This window comes from Myotis lucifugus, unplaced genomic scaffold, assembly GCF_000147115.1.
Source record: "Myotis lucifugus unplaced genomic scaffold, Myoluc2.0 scaffold_0, whole genome shotgun sequence".
In the NCBI taxonomy this organism is placed as follows: Eukaryota; Metazoa; Chordata; class Mammalia; order Chiroptera; family Vespertilionidae; genus Myotis; species Myotis lucifugus.
The window spans coordinates 689,888-707,762 of record NW_005871048.1 but is presented as its reverse complement, the minus strand read 5'-3'; the positions used below and the strand labels follow the sequence as shown (position 1 = coordinate 707,762).

At 51.9% G+C, this 17,875-nt stretch overlaps 4 protein-coding genes across 9 annotated transcripts in view; 2 read left to right on the top strand and 2 right to left on the bottom strand.

The window, feature by feature from the left end:
* The first annotated feature begins 1,945 nt into the window (after nt 1–1,945).
* On the top strand, nt 1,946–4,853 carry COPS6 (COP9 signalosome subunit 6). The gene is made up of 10 exons (XM_006081044.3): nt 1,946–2,069; nt 2,274–2,399; nt 2,585–2,716; nt 3,031–3,119; nt 3,213–3,275; nt 3,581–3,628; nt 3,705–3,819; nt 3,911–4,003; nt 4,084–4,184; nt 4,323–4,853. The coding sequence occupies exons 1-10, from the start codon at nt 1,994–1,996 to the stop codon at nt 4,461–4,463; spliced, it is 984 nt and encodes a 327-aa protein (XP_006081106.1). The 5' UTR covers nt 1,946–1,993; the 3' UTR covers nt 4,464–4,853.
* A 627-nt stretch (nt 4,854–5,480) lies between these two features.
* On the bottom strand, nt 5,481–13,053 carry MCM7 (minichromosome maintenance complex component 7). 5 transcript variants are annotated; one of them, XM_006081041.3, is made up of 15 exons: nt 12,208–12,389; nt 11,659–11,738; nt 11,176–11,340; nt 10,885–11,009; nt 10,630–10,810; nt 10,205–10,342; nt 9,736–9,885; nt 9,440–9,554; nt 9,235–9,366; nt 8,968–9,051; nt 8,292–8,685; nt 7,939–8,022; nt 6,886–7,054; nt 6,037–6,146; nt 5,481–5,870 (listed from the first exon to the last, which is right to left on the bottom strand). In XM_006081041.3, the coding sequence occupies exons 3-15, from the start codon at nt 11,308–11,310 to the stop codon at nt 5,669–5,671; spliced, it is 2,019 nt and encodes a 672-aa protein (XP_006081103.1). In that variant the 5' UTR covers nt 11,311–11,340; nt 11,659–11,738; nt 12,208–12,389; the 3' UTR covers nt 5,481–5,668. The 5 variants fall into 5 exon arrangements, with proteins under 5 accessions (XP_006081103.1, XP_006081104.1, XP_023615396.1 ...); XM_006081042.3 differs by having other exon boundaries at nt 12,233–12,389; XM_023759628.1 differs by lacking the exon at nt 12,208–12,389 and adding an exon at nt 11,975–12,172.
* AP4M1 (adaptor related protein complex 4 mu 1 subunit) lies at nt 13,054–17,208 on the top strand. 2 transcript variants are annotated; one of them, XM_023759751.1, is made up of 15 exons: nt 13,054–13,397; nt 13,495–13,588; nt 13,962–14,068; nt 14,147–14,243; nt 14,375–14,485; nt 14,573–14,653; nt 14,871–14,933; nt 15,034–15,100; nt 15,203–15,256; nt 15,383–15,489; nt 15,590–15,684; nt 16,027–16,071; nt 16,295–16,345; nt 16,483–16,594; nt 16,763–17,208. In XM_023759751.1, exons 1-15 carry the CDS (start codon nt 13,087–13,089, stop codon nt 16,985–16,987), a joined length of 1,620 nt encoding a protein of 539 aa, XP_023615519.1. In that variant the 5' UTR covers nt 13,054–13,086; the 3' UTR covers nt 16,988–17,208. The 2 variants fall into 2 exon arrangements, with proteins under 2 accessions (XP_023615519.1, XP_014307437.1); XM_014451951.2 differs by having other exon boundaries at nt 13,221–13,397; nt 13,500–13,588.
* The window catches only part of TAF6 (TATA-box binding protein associated factor 6), a gene marked incomplete at its 5' end in the record, with an annotated part of 3,684 nt that continues 2,988 nt past the window's right edge, over nt 17,180–17,875 (bottom strand). The window contains one exon of the mRNA XM_023754376.1: nt 17,180–17,787. Coding sequence (XP_023610144.1) covers nt 17,363–17,787 — 425 coding nt within the window. The remainder of the gene's footprint in view (nt 17,788–17,875) is intronic.

Here is a 17,875-nt window from a genome sequence, read left to right as displayed (position 1 = left end):
ACTACAAACAAGACTGTGCACAAAGCCCACAAGGGGGTGCACCAAGAGTGTCTACCTCAGGTAATTGGGGAGGCTGAACCACTGGGCCCTATAGGACACCTAGCACAGAAAGCCACTCTATCGACACAGCGAAGCATAAAAAAATGCAGAGACAAAGAAACAGGACACAAATGACAGAAATGGAGGAAAGCAAACTACTGGATATAGAATTCAAAACCACAGTTATAAGGTTTTTCAAGAATTTTCTAGAAACCGCTGATAAATTTAGTGAGACCCTGGAGGATATGAAAAAAGACCAACTAGAAATTAAGCATACACTGACTGAAATAAAGAATAATATACAGATATCCAACAGCCCGGGGACGCAGAATAAAGCCTTTCCTTTCTTTCTTTTCTGATTAACTGGACTCTCTTTATTTCCTACGCCGCCTCCTGAGCCACCTAACCTAACAGATAGAGCATAGGCCTGCAAACTGAAGGGTCCCAGATTCGATTCGGGTCAAGGGCATGTACCTCATTTGTAGGCTTGATCTCCAGCCCCCAACCAATCAATGATTCAATTTCAAAGTCATCTGTGAATTTCACAATAACCACTGTTTTATGAGTTGTTTAATTATCTGCACAGTGTTTTAAAAGCATTTGAAACAATAAAAACACAAAGGAGTACTTTAATGTGTGAAACAGCAACACAAATTATCAACTTTATTAACACCAGAATAATTCTTGCCTTTCTTTTAGCTTCAATCTAGTTGAGAAACATTATACTCCTTAGAAGCTGCCTATCATGTAAAAGAGAGATATTTTTCTGACTTCATTTTTCCTAAGAGAAGTAAGGCATATAATGCTTTTCTTCCATAAGTATCTTAGTTGGCTGAGAGGTTTTTCACTGGGGATTAGAATGAGATAAACTTTTTCTTCACTTTCTCTTGGCCAGAAGACCTCTCTCCCTGCAGGATTTCTCAGGCCCCTTCCTTTGAGGGTTGCTGGCCCTTCAACTTCCCTTTATCCAGGCTCCTAAATGGAAAGATTGCTTAATTCACATAAGTCACCATTATCATTGGAAAACATCTCCCTGTACCTGCTGGTTCTGGGCACTGGAGTAGGCTCTGCAGGGTTAAGGAACAGGGCTTGCACTTTGGGTGAGGGACAGACAGATGGAAGTGTTGGGGCAGCAGGAGCGGGGAAAGGCCGTGTACACAACGTGGTTGCATGTAGAAGCAGGGAGAGGGTTGGAGTGGTCTCTTTGCCAGAGGGGAGACTCATGGGATGGAGGGTGCAGGGAGGGTGGGAAGGGTTAAAAATGCTGAGGATGTTCGCACGGTAGGTAATGCCAGTGTTTGGAAGAAGGAAAGATAGGACATGCAGATGGAGCCCCTCAAGAGCAGGCTCCACCCCAAACCATTCATCCATTTATTCAAAAATATTTATGTAGGTGCCCAAGTTTAATGGTTAACGCAGCAGAAGGCCCTTCAGTGGGAGCGGGGCGGTGAAAGGAACACATGTGAGGGCTCCTGTGGCTGAAACATGGGACCAGGGGGCAGGAAGGTAAAGGCCAGGGTCGGCTGGCAGGCAGGGGCCAGGCTATATAGGGGCTTGCAAGCCGCAGCCAGCAGCTTGAATCCTATTCGGAGGCAATACCATGCCATTCCATCCATTCCGCAGTAGACTTGGGAGCTCGGCAGTATTGTTACAATGTCACTGACGAAGAAGAAACGGTTGGGGCGGGGTGAGGTGGGGACCAGCAATTTGCTCAGGGCCAGCCGCAGCCGAGCGGTGGGGTCGAAGTCTACGAAAACCCGTCTGCTCCGGGGCCGTGCGGGCCTCGGGCTCCCGCAGCTGCGAGCGAGGCCCGCCGAGGCCTGGCGGGAAAGGGCCGCCGCAGCCCCGTTAGACCAGGCGCGCGCTCGGGGCACTGCGCATGCGCCGCTGCCGGACGGAAGCCGGGAGGGGGCGGGGCCGGAGTCGGGGCCGAGGCCGGCGGGCGCGGGGGAAAATGGCGGCGGCGGCGGCGGCTGCGGCTGCGGCGAACGGGACGGGTGGGAGCAGCGGGATGGAGGTGGATGCAGCAGGTAACGGGCCCCGCGGGGGCGGCCCCTAGAGATGGCCTTCGGGGTCGTGAAGGCCGCCTTCCTGGTCCTGGGAGAAGTCAGGAGGGCGGACGGGACTTCGGCCCCTGGGGGAACCGGCGGGAGGGATGTCTGGCCCGGGCTCTGCCGTCTCGGGGAAGGACATGGGCCTGGATTCTCACCTTCTCTCCTCCTCCTCCCCCTTAGTGGTCCCCAGCGTGATGGCCTCCGGAGTGACAGGGAGTGTTTCGGTCGCTCTTCATCCCCTCGTGATCCTCAACATCTCAGACCATTGGATTCGCATGCGCTCCCAGGAAGGGCGGCCTGTGCAGGGTGAGCGTTAAGCCGAGTTCTACAACCTCCTCCGGTCGTCTCCCCAGATAATGGTCTGTTTTCCTTCCTTTCCTGAAGCCCGTTCCCCCTCGCCCAGGACTTGGTTCACTCTGACCTCAGGCCCTCAGAAGGTGACTCGGAAGCTTGAGGATTCCTTACCCTCCCCCGTGTCCCTCTCTTCCCAGTGATCGGCGCTCTCATCGGGAAGCAGGAGGGCCGGAACATCGAGGTGATGAACTCCTTTGAGCTGCTGTCCCACACCGTGGAAGAGAAGATCATCATTGACAAGGAATATTATTACACCAAGGAGGAGCAGTGTGAGAGGGGAATGGAGGTGGGCAGAGGAGTGGGAGGAAGAAAAGTGAAGTGGGGAAGATGGAGGAGGTTGGGAAGAGGTACACAGGACATGGGGTGAGTACTATGGAAAAGTGAAGAGATCTTAGAAAAAGGACACATTCAGGTATTCTGCCCAAAGAAAGTAAAGGATGAAAGCATAAAAGGGGTTAATTATTCTAAACTGAGCCACGATTTGAGGGGGGAGAGGAGAAGCTGGTGAAAATACACCAGGAGTTTCAAATTAAGAAAGGATGGTTTAAAGAAATGCTTTGAGCTCTGGCCCCTTCCTCTCCAGTTAAACAGGTATTCAAGGAGCTGGAGTTTCTGGGTTGGTACACCACAGGGGGACCACCTGACCCATCCGACATCCATGTCCATAAGCAGGTATGCATTCCCACACATGTGCATGCTGGGCCAGAAAAGAGAGGGTGAGGGGAAGATGGGCATTGCCACTCATCTGTCGTCTTCCTCTTCCAGGTGTGCGAGATAATCGAGAGCCCCCTCTTTCTCAAGTTGAACCCCATGACCAAGCACACGGATGTGAGTACACTGACTCCATGCTCACTTTGTCATGCTTGTCTATCCTCATGCTTATCTTTTATCATTGCCTCTTTTATTGTATGACATCTCTATTGAGTTGAATCTCCATTCTGCCACTTAAGAGCTGTGTGACTTTGGGTTAGTCATTTAACCTCGAACCTGCATTTTCTCATGTGTAAATGGGAATAATCCCTCCATCACTGGGTTTGATGAGAAAATCTAAAGTGAAAGGGCCAAGCCCAGTTTTTGGCATAGTATAGGTTCAGGTGCATTTAATGTGAGAGCTGTTCTCCATCTCTTTACAGCTTCCCGTCAGTGTTTTTGAGTCGGTCATCGATATAATCAATGGAGAGGTAATGCCCTACCTTTCAACCCTCAGATCCTGCCCCTGGTGTTTCCTGCTTTTGACTTTCCCTATATGTTCCATAGGCCACAATGCTGTTTGCTGAACTGACCTATACTCTGGCCACAGAGGAAGCTGAACGCATTGGTGTAGACCATGTGGCCCGAATGACAGCAACAGGGAGTGGAGAGAACTCTACTGGTAACTGAGGTGGAGGGGTGTCCTTGGAAGTGGGGGTGGAAGGTGTGGTCAGAAGCCTTCTCAACCATGGCCTGTCCTTATCCCCCTGCAGTAGCTGAACACCTGATAGCACAGCACAGTGCTATCAAGATGTTGCACAGCCGCGTCAAGCTCATCTTGGAGTACGTCAAGGCCTCTGAAGCAGGTAGGACAGGGGTCTCCCTGGCACTCTTCTTTCCTGGTGAAGTGACAATATATTAATGCAGCCACTTTTTGTGCCTTTAGGAGAGGTCCCCTTTAACCATGAGATCCTTCGGGAGGCCTATGCTCTGTGTCACTGCCTCCCAGTACTCAGCACAGACAAGTTCAAGACAGACTTTTATGATGTGAGTGTAAATCCCAGGATGGGGAGGTAGGGCTCAATGCTGTCATTACTGCATGCAGGACATGGGACTCAACTGTTCCCTGGGCATGCTGTGAGGGACCTAGACCCCCTGGGGAACTGGTTCTTTCTGTTCCCTCAGCAATGCAATGATGTGGGGCTCATGGCCTACCTTGGCACCATCACCAAAACGTGCAACACCATGAACCAGTTCGTGAACAAGTTCAACGTCCTCTATGATCGACAAGGCATCGGCAGGCGGATGCGGGGGCTCTTCTTCTGAGAGGGTACTTGACGAGATGATGCACAGGGGTCCCTATGTGCTCCAGAGGCCACAACTGTTGCAGAGGGGAGGGGTGCTACACTCCCTTTAGAGAAACCTGTCGTTAATAAAAGGGGAGCAGCTCCTCAGCACCCCTTCCAGTGCCTCTGTCCTCTGTTAGGTACCCCACAGGTTTCTCAACCAAAGGAGACCCTTGGTTCCAGCCTTGTGCAAAGGCAAGAGTCCCTTTTTATCATCAGCTCTTCTCCATACTCTTCAGTGATTGGGGAGTTCACTGCCACTTGAAGTGACTCCATGTCTGGCCAGGTGGACTATGTTGAGCAGAATGCTGCCTGCTTCCATCTACACAATGTTGTTTAATGTCTTCCTATAAAGGACTACTTTCCCAAACTTAATTCATTTTTTCACAGAGTGGGAGGATGAGGGATATTAAGCACATTTCTGTCAAGGACAACTGAAAGCCTTGATCCTATGGGCAGTGAATATTACCGAGGCTTCCCAATTGTTGCTAGTTTACTGAATGCTTGCTACACTGGGTATATATTTGCCTGACCTATAGGCACCTCAGCCTGATGAGGCAGAGGTGCTAGTGTTTATACTTTAGAGATGAGGCCAGGTGATATAAACATGGGTATTGTCCTGTGTAATTACTTGTGCCAGGCATTCCATTTCACATACCTTCCTTTAGGTCCCTGATTTCCATTACCCCCTGAATAAGACTTTCAAGTACGAATTGGGGATTAAGGAGGTGTAACGGGGTGTAGAGGCATTTCAGAAAGAAATGGAGAGGCTGTTTCATTGCTACTGTATCCTCTGAACCTGAGTGGCACCTCAGTATACACTTGAGCCCAAAGGAGATCCGGGGAAAACAGTCTCTGTATGGTGGGATTCTCATCTCACTGCATCCCATGTCTATATGGATGCCTGGCAGGTACTTTATACTCAGTGCATTTATGGAGTGGATGAAAGAAGACAAGTATAAAGCAAACAGGATATGCATCTAGAACACACAATACCTCATTTTAACAAAAGGCAGCAATCTACAAACACTTTATTAGCTAAAGGAATGAATAAAACAAGTGCAGCTCAGGAAAAAGAAGGGATCCTCCTTTCCCCTCAAGGGCAATTTAGGCCTTTAAAGGAAGGGGGAGGGGCGTTTGCACACACTATGCAGAGTAGACCCCAGCGTCACAAGTAGGTGGGAATCAGACAAAAGTGATCCGAGTCCGGGCAGTATTGACCTGCCAGACATTTAATTCCTCATACTCATCTAGAGCTGCCTGGAACTGGGCAGGTGTGAAACCACGAGATATGCAGCGCTGCTCCGCCTCAGAAAACCGGACACTTCGGCCTTCTGAGACCAACTCACGGACAGTGGCAAATATCACATCTGCTGGTCTTTGGGTCCTGAAGGCAACAAGTGTTGGTGTGTAAGGTCAGGGTACAAACAAGAGCATCCAACATGTCAGAGAATAGTGGTATTACAATTCTGAAGCCACCATCATACATGTGTCGTTGCAGAAGCCACAGGATAAGTGGTCTGCTTAAGATTTCCTTCCATTAAACCACTCACCTAGCTGTTTGTCCCTTGTCACTCAGTAGTGAGTCCTTTGACATCTCCATTAGCCTTATGGCTTCATTCACATCTTCCTTTTCTACTGTGTCCACCATTCGCAGACGTGCCTAAGGGGAAGGTAGGGACAGATGGGAACAGGAGGAGGGGAGTGGAACAGTCAGGGAACCCCCTTCTGTGTTGCCTACTCAGAAAACCAGTGAAGGCTCCCTCCCCTCCCCTATAAACATCCGCAGTGTGGGGCCGGCACTGTCAGACCGAGACAAGTGCAATGCCCAGGGCAGCGTCCAGCAATTGCCCAAGTCTCCGCCTCTCAACACTGGCCAGTCCCGGTGTTCAGCTGTCCTGCGAGGGAGACTAGACCCTTCTGAATTCCAGTGGGCTCCCCACCATGACAGATGGAGCTTGGGGAGCTCAGCCAAGAAAGCGATTGGCAGAGAGGTATCCCTGGGGCTCGGGAAGTGCTAGCTCAGCAGTAGGTCAGGTAATCACACTACCTGCACGAACAGCACTTTGGAGCCCCCAGGACTAAGGTCCAAGATGTGAGGACAGAAATGAAGATTTCTAGCACAGGATCTAGGACATAATGAAATTCACCCCACCCACCCCCATAGTGAGGTTTGAGCAGAAAGGCCTTTCCCTCCATGGACGCTGTGCGTGCCCTGCTGGAGCAGCAAGTACCCACAGTGCGGTAGCACGAGAGGACCACTATCTGCACTGTCAGCACTTTAGCCCCAGCAGGGCCTGAGTGGAAGGGAGGAGGCAATGAGAAAGGACAATGTTACTGCAGGCTGCCCAGTAATAGTCAAAACAGATAACCCTCCAGCAGAATAGGAACTGGGCACTCACCAGAGCAGTGGATAGTCGCAGAATAGCCAGCAGAGTCCTGGCAGAAGTATAGGTGGCGTCCTTACTAGCCCAAGCCTCTCGCCTCATCTCCACGTATGCTGCTGTGATATAGTCGGCCAGAGACTCTGGCACTGTGGGCTGTTTCTCCCGGCACATAGCTATGTATCGTCTGTGAGAAAGCAGAAGAGATTTGGGAGAGTATGCTTTTCTGTATAACTTTCCCATTTAAGAAAACTCTTGCCCTTGCTGGTTTAGTTCAGTGGATAGAGGATCAGCTTGCAGACTGAAAGGTCCTGGGTTGATTCCGGTCAAGGGCATATGCCCGGGTTGTGGGCTTGGGGATGTGCTGGAGGCAGCCAATCAATAATTCTCATCAGTGATATTTCTGTATCTCTCTCCCTCTCTGAAATCAACAATAAACAAAAAAACCGAAAAAAAAAAAAAAAAACCAACAAAAAAAACAACTCTTGGGGTTAGGAAGGAATTTTTAAGTAGAAGAAAAAAAAATAGTGGATTATCTGTGTGGCTTGAATATCACTGATAGATTTCTCAGTACATTTAAAATTATTTTGATTTTTAAGGAAAATGGCTTATGCATGAGTAAGACAAATCCACTTGTAACTAGAGATGGTCAAGTTCTCTCCTGAACATGATTATGGCTGAAGGGAACAAATACATTTTGTTTGCTTTAAGACAACTGTTTACTTGAAGAGAATAGGTAACAGGGAAGAAAAACTTGAGGGACTATTAGGAGCCCTTGCACAGACCTGTGGAGAACATCATGACAAAGTATCCTTGCAGCAGGACCCAGCCTTGCCTAGAATCTGAACCTGCCTCATCCAAGACAGGCCAGTGATGTGCAAGATTAGTTCTGATGTGTGTTCTTCTGTGGCCAGCCTGGGGGGGACTAGATTCAATGTTCTCAGACCCATAACATAGAAAGGGACGGGCAGGGTGGTAGTAAGACTGAAAACTTTTCAAGAGACACACAAGACCCAAGATACTGCCACACAAGGTGAAGCAGACCTGTCCTTCCTTACTCAGCTCTCCTACCTCATAAGCTTCATGTCCAAAGGTTCAAACTGGGCGGGAGGCTGCCGACTGTGCTGGTGTACATAGGTGATATGCTGGGCCAACCTGGGAATAGTGGAGGCAAAGAGGAACACTCTTTTTGGTGCTCCGCACCCTGTGCCCCAACTCTTATCTTCCTCTTCCCTGGGCTCCATCGCCTCACAGTGTGGCAGGGAAAAACATTACCAAGAAATCCTTACCAGCGTTTCAGCCCAGACCCACCATTTCCCTAAGAATCGTGGAACCATTTTCATGAGAATTTGAGGGCCTTCCAATTTCTCCTCCCTCCCAATCATCTCTAAGATATGTCTCTTTGAGTGTTGAGCTTAATTCACCGTAGGTCATTGTCTCGGTCAGGACGGTCCTGGATTAGCCAGAGAAGGTCAAATCGAGAGAGGAGTGCGGCAGGAAGCTGTATGTTCTGTTCCAGGCTGCGGCGAGGGTTGTAGCGCCCATAGGCAGGGTTGGCAGCAGCCAGGATGGAGCAACGGGCATTGAGGGTGGTTAGAATGCCTGCCTTGGCAATGGAGATAGTCTGTTGCTCCATGACCTCATGGATGGCTGTGCGGTCGGCTTCAGCCATCTTGTCAAACTCATCGATGCAGCACACACCCTGGTCAGCCAGTACGAGGGCCCCACCCTCTAAGGTCAGTTCTCCAGTTACAGAGTCTCTCAGCACAGCTGCTGTAAGCCCCACTCCAGAGGAGCCGCGACCTGTTGTGTACTGGCCTAAATGGCAGGGTCAGGAAGACAGGAAACAAGCAGACATGTTTAGCAAAAGGGAAAGGAACAAGGAAAAGAGCAAGAATAAGGCAAGGACACAAGTAATGGGGACAATGAATTGAGGCCTGCACTGATCTGATCTACTTGCTCAGCCAGGCCTTCCTGGGTAAAGACCTCCCTCCCTTCCCCAACCCTCTCCCACCTTTCAAATCCCCAAAGAAGAGAATAAATGTGGTGATCCTATTCTTGTTTCTACATTTACCTCCCTCCCCGAGTCCGATTACTCACTGCGGGGGGCCAGGCGATCAATGTAAGACAGGAGCTGAGACTTAGCCACACCAGGATCCCCCATCAGGCAGATGTTGATGTTGCCTGGAAAAAGAAAGCCCCTGCGACTGTTCTCTTAATGCAAGTTGTCCAACAGAGAAAATTATTTCTGAAGCCTACCCCACCCCCATACTCAGGATCGTTTCTTCTGATCCATTCTGGTGCCCAAAAGCCAAGATGCCAAGTCTTGCCTTCCCTCGTCAGAGCCTCCCCCTCATTTCCTCTTACCCCTGATTTTCATGCCCCGAGGAGACTGGTCCACACCTCCCACCAGAAGGAGCAGCAGCGCCTTCTTTACATCTTCATGCCCATATATTTCTGGAGCAATGGAGGCTGCCAGCTTTTCGTAGAAATCCTCCTCTGAGGGCAAAGTGAAAATTAGGAAAAAAAGTGCTAGGAAGAAACATTCCTGGTCTTTCCCCCAGCTCCTCACCCGCGATCTGCCTCAGCTCCTCCTTGCTCAGTTCTCCAGACCCAGACTCATCATCCTCACTCTTACTCATCTTCACAATCCGATGGGCTTCCAGGTAAGTTTCTGAGAGTAAACCCTTGAACAGGAAAAGACCATGATATGAAAGAAGTCCACATTATTCCTTCAGAAAGGAGTTCCCGATAAAACCCTCTGTTCTATTTTGTTTTGCTGTTAATAGTTTTCTCTGTGGGTGTTGTGAGAGTGAGTGGGCAAGGGGGAAAAGGGAACATTCCCTCCCTTCAAACTCCCTTTCTTACCTGTACCACCTGCCGGAACCCAGAGCGCAACATTGGCAAGAAGATACCAGTGACACTGATGTGGTCCCCAGGCTGGGCAATCCGCGTGTTCTCTCCTTCTACCAACACCGTGATGCTACGAGGGATATTTCCCACGGGCACTTGGTCACTCTGGGGGATAAGGGTGCACAGGCAAGGAGAAAGAAACATAAGGCCCTTTAGGATCTAAGCTCCTGCCTAGGGATCCCACTCTTCTACTTCTTGACCCACCCTAGCTTCAGACCAGCCAACAGGAATACGGAAGCAGAGATCTCCTTTACCTCTCCCCAGCTCAATCAAAGTTTCAGTTAAATATCCCTCCTGCTCTAGGTGACTTCTCTGCCTCACCTCCTCCTCCTCCTATTCTTTCTTTCTTCCACTTGTGAGTGACTATAGTATTCAAATCGACTCCCAAGCTCCATCTCCCCTGGGCAACACCCCCAAAACTCACATGTTCTTGCATCTTCATCTCCTGGAATTTAATGAATTTGGAGCCACGTGTCTGTAAATACAGTCGCCCTCCTGAACGGTTGGTCTGGCACTCTTGGCTCGGGCACATAATCAGAGGCATGAAAGTGGGAGACTGGATCTAGGATGTAAGAAAGCATCAAAGGAAGTCAGAAAAAAATGAACCACTCAGAGTCAGTCACTTGCATCGTTTTACCATCACAGAACTGTCAAGAATATCATGAACTATTCTGGGATAACAATTGACAGGCATCAAAAACACAAATGGATAGTCTACATACCAGAAAAAGAATGAAAGGTGAAAACAGATGTATTTTACAGTAAACAGAGAAAAGGATAAACCTCATAGACAGAAATTCTTATGAAAAACACTAACAAGTGCATTCCTGTTCCCTACTTCATACATACCGGCTGGTAGGTCTCTGCCCCACACTGGTCACAAGTGTAAGTGGCCACCACCATTCTGGGTTTAACTTCAGAGACACGAGTGACAATTCCACGTACAGTTACCAATTTCCCTACAGAGTCAGCCCGCACTTCCCGGATCACACGAGGCTTATTACTACTTGGGCCTTGAAAGTACAGTTCACTGAGAGAGAAAATAGTCATTAGCAAGGTCCTGAAGAACAAATCCCCACACCTTTCCCCACTGAGATCACTCACAATCTACGCATGAGTTCAGGAGGGTACTGGTTCTGGGGGCTTCGGGCTGCCCCAGGGTCCCGGCTCCGCTGCTCCATCATCAGTCGGTGCTCAATGTAAACATCCAGGACATCTTTATTTACCACCTACAGGCAAAGGAAGGAAGATGGGAAAAATGAGGGGCAGGATGGGGCATAAAGGTCAGCAGGCAGAAATCACTGCCCTCCTTTCCCCTAGCTCAGAAAACATGAATATCTGAGACGCTCCCTGACAGAAAAGTTCTTTGCCCTGAATTTTCTTGCAAACACTCACCTCCCTCTCCTTGTATTGAGGCAGCAGCTCCTGAACAGAATCAGCAAAGAGCCTCGCATAGCGCTTGGTGTTCTCACAAATTGAATCCACCAGCTCAGGGTCCTCCTCGGCTACATCATCTAGGTCTATGTACATTGCCACTTGTTCCCGATGAGCCAGTCGAACCTGGGGTGGGGAAGAGTTGGGAAGACCCGAGTCAAGTTTACTGTGCTCATGCAAGGACCCATCACTGTGAGCTCAGGACAGATTCCAGGTCTCCACAGGGGAGAAATAGTGTGGGACAGCAGTACTCACTTAACCCCCCAAAGACAGCTTCCCAACTCCTAGAAACACCTCAATCATCACAAATGTAGCATCATATCACTTACCAAGTACCGGGTACCGCACTAAACATACGTCATTTACAGACAGATGTGCTTGTTGAAATAAGCCAGGCCACCTTACAGCTCCTTAAGGTGCCATTCCCTCCAACCTTAGACTTACCAACTGGTTCCCATACTTGAACTGCTTCTTGCCAAACTCGTCATCCTGGTAAAACTCTTGTAGGAATTTCTTCACTTTTTCTATAATGTAAATATAAAATCATGATGATCAACCTTCCTTTCTTTGAGGTACCTTTTTGCAAACCCCTGACAGAAATCTAAGAAACCCACTCTTGTTTAAGTGACTAATTAGTTATATGAACATTTAAATCACCCCAGCCCACCCCACGTAATTTTCCCCAAACTGGGCAGAACTCCTTTTCACAAGTCTGTTTTTATCTAAAGAATAAGGGGGCACTTGGCAGTTGAAAAATTACCCAACACCCTCCCCCTGGGGAAATTTCAGTGTCTGCCTTCGTTAGAAATCTCAGTGCCCGTTCCCAAAGGCCTCCCAACTCCCAGCAGCAAACTCAAGCCTCAGGGTTCTCAGCTTTTCTTCCGTAATTACTCCCCGTTTTCTTTCGGTGCCCTAAACCTATGCCACTAGTCCCATCCTCCACCCCACCCCCTCGACCGCCACTGCTTCCGCTCTTAGTAAACAAAGAAGCACATGGGCCCAGATGCTGCCGCCTCACAGCGCGGGATTCCTCCGCCCGGGGGAGCCGGTCCGGCAACTGGCCAGCTGGTCCAGGGCACTCCGTCGTCCCCGTCTCGGCCCCATACTACCTCCTCTAAGATTCGCACTAAAACCCTGAATTCCAGGCACGTCCCCGCTCTCGGCAGCTCCCTCGGAGGCTACCGCGCGGAAGGACACTGTTTACACACGGAGCTCCCTCCGAGGCGTCGCGCAACTTCCGCCCGCCTTCATTTCCGCTTGTAGGTTGGACTAAAATGGCCAATCCCCGCGCGCAGCGGCCCGGGTCAGCCCGCCCCCGGGGCTTCGACATCCCGGGAGAACGCGGCTACTTGGGAGTGCCGAAGCGCGCGGAAGGCAGCGGGGCCAGCGGGGCCCGACTCCACGCCCTAGATAAGACCTTCCGAGGTCCTGGTTTCGCCTAGGCGCGACCGTCTCCACTCGAACCCCCAGCGGGACTATCCGCCGCCCCCACTCCTTTCCCGGACACCATCACTAGCTCTTCTCCGACCTCGGGTCTCCAAGCGCCTCCCAGGCACCCTGTGCCTTAGCCACGCCGCTTCTGGACCCCGGCTCTGGCCTCGCGCGCCGAGCGGCCCCCAGGACCCTAGCTCACATCAACAGGTGCTGGCCGGGAGAGTTCCCGCGCCGGCCGCCCCTCCCAAGCTTGCAGACCCTCACCTTTCTCCAGCGCGTAGTCCTTAAGAGCCATCGCTGCTGAGGACCGTGCAGCAGCAGTTGGCGCGCTCAGGATTCTCACTCTCCCGTAGCAGCGAACGTTCCCGCTGCAGACTGTGGCTGACCAACCGAAATTGGCGCGAAACGTCGCCCAACACGTGACCGGCGCAGCCGCGTATGGGCCAATCCGATAAGAGATCCTCTGTCCCGCCCTCTCGCCGCGGGCCCAGCCTCGACCAATCACCAGGCGAACCTGGGCTGAGTGACGGGGAAGCGACGTGGGTGATGAAAGGGACAGGTTGGGCGGGGTGGGGCAGGCGCCGGATTTCCCGCGTCAGAGGAGAATCGGTCTTAAAGGGCCAGCCTACACGCGTCCCTTTGTTCGGGGCAGCCGTCCCTTTCCTCTCCTTGTCCACTCTGCAGAACGGCCATGATTTCCCAGTTCTTCATTCTGTCCTCCAAGGGGGACCCACTCATCTACAAGGACTGTATCCTTGACCCACGAGTCCACGGGGGGGAGGCTGGGGTGGGAGTAGTGTCCCAGAGCTAGCTTGTGTCTCCGGCTCCTTAGCTGTCCTTCAACCGGTCAGTCCGCGGGGACAGTGGAGGCCGGGATGTGGCCGAGCTCTTCTACCGGAAGCTGATGGGACTGCCTGGAGAAGAGTCCCCGGTTGTCATGGTAACCACAGGGGGTTGGAGTGATATTCTGGCAGGGTCGGGTGGAGGGGACGCTTCCTCCCCCTCGGGGCTGTGTCCTTGAGAGCTTCCCATTGGGATGGGGGCCGTGCATTCCTCCAAATAATATTGAGGAAAGTTTATTGAGCGCTAACAATATAGCAGGCACAGCTCCTCGCATGAGGAAGGAACACTCATGAACCCCACTTTACACTTGGGGAGACTGGGCCCTTGGGAGGTTTCTGGTTCGCCCGAGGTCGCACTGCTGGGCAGTTGGGGAATCGGGGTACCAGCTAAAATCTCGTGGGCCCTTAAGCACAACTCCCCTTCCCGACGCTTTCTCCCCCTCCCACCCCCCCCACGCCTTTCTGCCTCAGCACCACGATGACCGGCATTTTATTCACATCAGACACAGTGGTCTCTATTTGGTGGCCACGACTTCAGAAAACATTTCTCCCTTCAGCCTCCTGGAGCTGCTCTCTCGGTGAGGAGGGCAGGGCGGGGCAGCGGGGTGTTGGGGGGTGAGAGGAGGGAGAGAGGCACACGCCATTCTTTTCCTCAGGTTAGCCACCCTCCTGGGCGATTACTGCGGCGCCCTGGGAGAGGGGACCATCTCCCGCAACGTGGCCCTCGTCTATGAACTCCTGGATGAGGTGTTGGTAAGGCTCAGAGATGTCCTTGGTCGTCCCTGTTCCCTACAGAGCTGCTCCTTGATGGAGAGGCCAAGTCCACTCCGTTTCACCTCTTTGCTCCACGGGCCCCCCTAAAACTGCTCTTCCCCCGTCGGTAGGATTACGGCTATGTGCAGACCACATCCACGGAGATGCTGAGGAACTTCATCCAGACCGAGGCTGTGGTCAGCAAACCCTTCAGCCTCTTCGATCTCAGCAGCGTGGGCTTGGTGAGCCGAGGGACAGAGGACCAGGAGGGAGAAGGTTCGGCCGGGAGTGTCAGACCTTGAGGACTGATTGCTTTGGGTGCTTTGCAGTTTGGGGCTGAGACACAACAGAGCAAAGTGGCCCCCAGCAGTGCAGCCAGCCGCCCCGTCCTGTCCAGCCGCTCTGACCAGGTGAGGGAGACCACACAGGTTCAGACCCTCTGATTCTGTTTTAGGGGATCCCAGAGTCCAAGATGCCTGCCTATCTTTCCACCTCTCCTAGATTTGGATAATCCAGTCCCTTCCCATACCTCGTGTCCCCCACCCTGGCTCTAGCGTCCACTGCTCTGGCCACTTTAGAATACAGGCTGGTCAGCCTCCAACTACCCAAATGCCCTCTCTTCCTCAGAGCCAAAAGAATGAAGTGTTTTTGGACGTGGTTGAGAGACTGTCCGTACTGATAGCATCTAATGTAAGTCTGGGCCCCCCGCCCTGGAGCTGAGGACAGGTAGTGTCTGGCAAACACATTTGGGGAGGTCACCTCTGGGCACTAACCTCTCTGCCACTCTCAGGGCTCACTGCTGAAGGTGGATGTGCAGGGGGAGATCCGACTCAAGAGCTTTCTTCCCAGTGGCTCTGGTGAGAAGTCTGCAGGGTGGGCCTAGGGTTGGGTGTGGGACAGACTTCTTGGGGTTTGTGGTGGTATTTGGTGGCCTTTTCTGATGTCCTTTTTTCTGGCAGAGATGCGCATTGGCTTGACAGAAGAATTTTGTGTGGGGAAGTCGGAACTGAGAGGTGAGAAAAAAGTGGGTCTTTCTCTCCTACCAGAAGCTTCATGCAGAGAAGTTAGAGACAGATCCCTACCCCATCCCTGCTCTTCTCTCCCAAAATATGGCTTAGCAGAGTCGTCTTTCTTTCTAGGTTATGGGCCAGGAATTCGGGTGGATGAAGTCTCATTTCACAGCTCGGTGCAACTGGATGAATTTGAGTCTCATCGAATACTCCGCTTGCAGCCACCCCAGGGCGAGGTCAGGATGGGCTGGCCTAGCATAGTCCATCTACCCAAGGGAAGGGAGGCAGTTCAGGTGTGAGGGGACCAAACTGATCTCCGTTTCTCCCTCATCTTAGCTGACTGTGATGCGGTACCAACTCTCAGATGACCTCCCCTCCCCGCTTCCCTTCCGGCTCTTTCCCTCTGTGCAGTGGGACCGAGGCTCAGGCAGGTGAGACCATTTCCACTTCTAGAATTTCTCTGGAACCCAAGTCAATAGGTAGATTTATTGTGGAGGCATGGTGGTTAGTGGTATAGGTTATAAATTGGAAAAAGGCACCCTCCCCCCAAGTGGACTCAGCCCCATGAACACTAGTGACTAATAGAGTTGAGTAGATTTCAGCCCTTCTCTCATTCCTTCAGTACATGTATGGGGGCTGGTGAGATGCCAGTAGGATATGGCTAGAGCAAGCATGTCAAACCCTTGGCCAGTGGGCCGCATGCCTTGTTTGCATGCCGGCCATGAGTTTGACATGCTTGGGCTAGAGTAACGGTGTTGTATTCTCTCGTCCAGGCTCCAGGTTTATCTGAAGTTACGATGTGACTTGCCTCCAAAGAGGTATGAGTGCGGGTAGCCAAGACTAGTTCAGCTATGGGGGGTAGGAGAAAGGGCCCAGATGGATACCTGTCGCTACGGCTTTCAGATGCAGCCACCAGCCTAGGAATCAGTTTGGGAAGGGGGTGGGGTGGAACTTGTGCTGAATTCTAGCTATGACATTAATGAAGCGTGGAGACAAGTCACTACCTTTCTGGGGCTGACTCTGTTCCTTTCGTGTTTGCAGCCAGGCTCTCAATATCAGGCTTCATCTTCCCCTGCCTCGAGGGGTGGTCAGGTTAGTGTGTGTGCATTATGGCTTTACCAGCTTCCCTGGACAACAGGATGGCACTGGGGAGGAGAGTATATACTGTGGGGGTGGAAGTGGCCTGCCCGAGGCAGTCGGGCTGAGCCTAGCACCTTTCCAAACTCCAGCCTGTCCCAGGAGCTGAGTAGCCCAGAGCAGAAGGCAGAGCTGTGGGATGGAGCCCTTCGCTGGGACCTGCCTCGGGTGCAAGGAGGCTCTCAGCTCTCAGGCCTTTTCCAGGTATCAGCTGCTGATTCTCTATTTTCAGCCTCCATTTTCAGCCCCAACTCATGTCTCCTAATATAGTTGCGTTGTTCCCACTAATATAATTACCTTCCTGGCCCCACAGCTCCCCTGCCCACCTTCCTCTGTCTTCAGCACTCATCCCTCTGCCTCTATCCCTCACAGATGGAAGTCCCAGGTCTGCCCGGGCCTCCTGGTCAAGGACATTCCACCTCAGCCCCTCCTCTGGGGCTGGGCCCTGCGAGCCTCTCCTTTGAACTTCCCCGGCACACGTGCTCCGGCCTCCAGGTTCGCTTCCTCAGGTTGGCATTCAGACACTGCAGCAATGCCAACCCCCACAAGTGGGTGCGACACCTAAGCCACAGTGATGCTTATGTCATTCGGATCTGAGGCTCCCCAAACAAGGACATGGGCAGAAAAGATGGTGGCCTGTGGTTCAGGAGGAGGACGATACTGTCTTCTCCATTCTTCTGGCCTGTGGGTATGGATCTGGCTGGAAGAGACCTAAGTCCTAGAGACCAGGAGGGCTCGACAGGTTAGATCCTTCCATTGTATCGGACACAGGAAGGACTGAGGTGAATCGGAACTTATAAATCAAACTTTTATTATGAGGAGCTGGCTGTACAATATCTAAAAAGAAAGTTAAGGTGAGGGAAGCAGATGACTACTTCCTTCCATCCAGCGTGTGTGTGTGTGTGTGTGTGTGTGTGTGTGTGTAGAGAGAGAGACTCTTGGGAAGAGAAGGTTGGCAGATGTGTGACAGCATCAAGGGGCAGGCTGAGGCGAGCTAGATCCAGGCGGCTGGGAGCCATTAGCCTTTGGAGTCCCTGGAGCTGGAGGAGGGCTATCTCCAGCTTCCTGTTTTCCCCCACAGAGGGCACTGCCCCCAAGTGGGGAAGGGGCTGAGGATTGGGGAGGGACTGGGGAAGGGTGGGAGGTGGGGGGGCCTCCTTTGCCATCCCCTGTTGGGGGAAGAGAGACCACTATGTACTTCTGGACACTACCAGGGCCAGAGGGAGCAGTGCTGGGGGGTGCAGCTGTGGCAGTGGAGACCAGCTTGACAATGGGCTGCACACTGGGGACCGTGGTAGTGACAGGAGAGGTGGTGGTGGAGCCTGAGCCAGGGGCTGAGGTGCTGAGGGACAGGACCTGGGAGAAGAACGTAAAGTCAGTGTCTGTTATCTTGCATCCTCACCACTCCCCGGGCCTGGGGGAATACCTCACTTGCTCCAACCAAATAATCAATCCTCTGATTCATCCTCAGGGGGAGAAGCTATG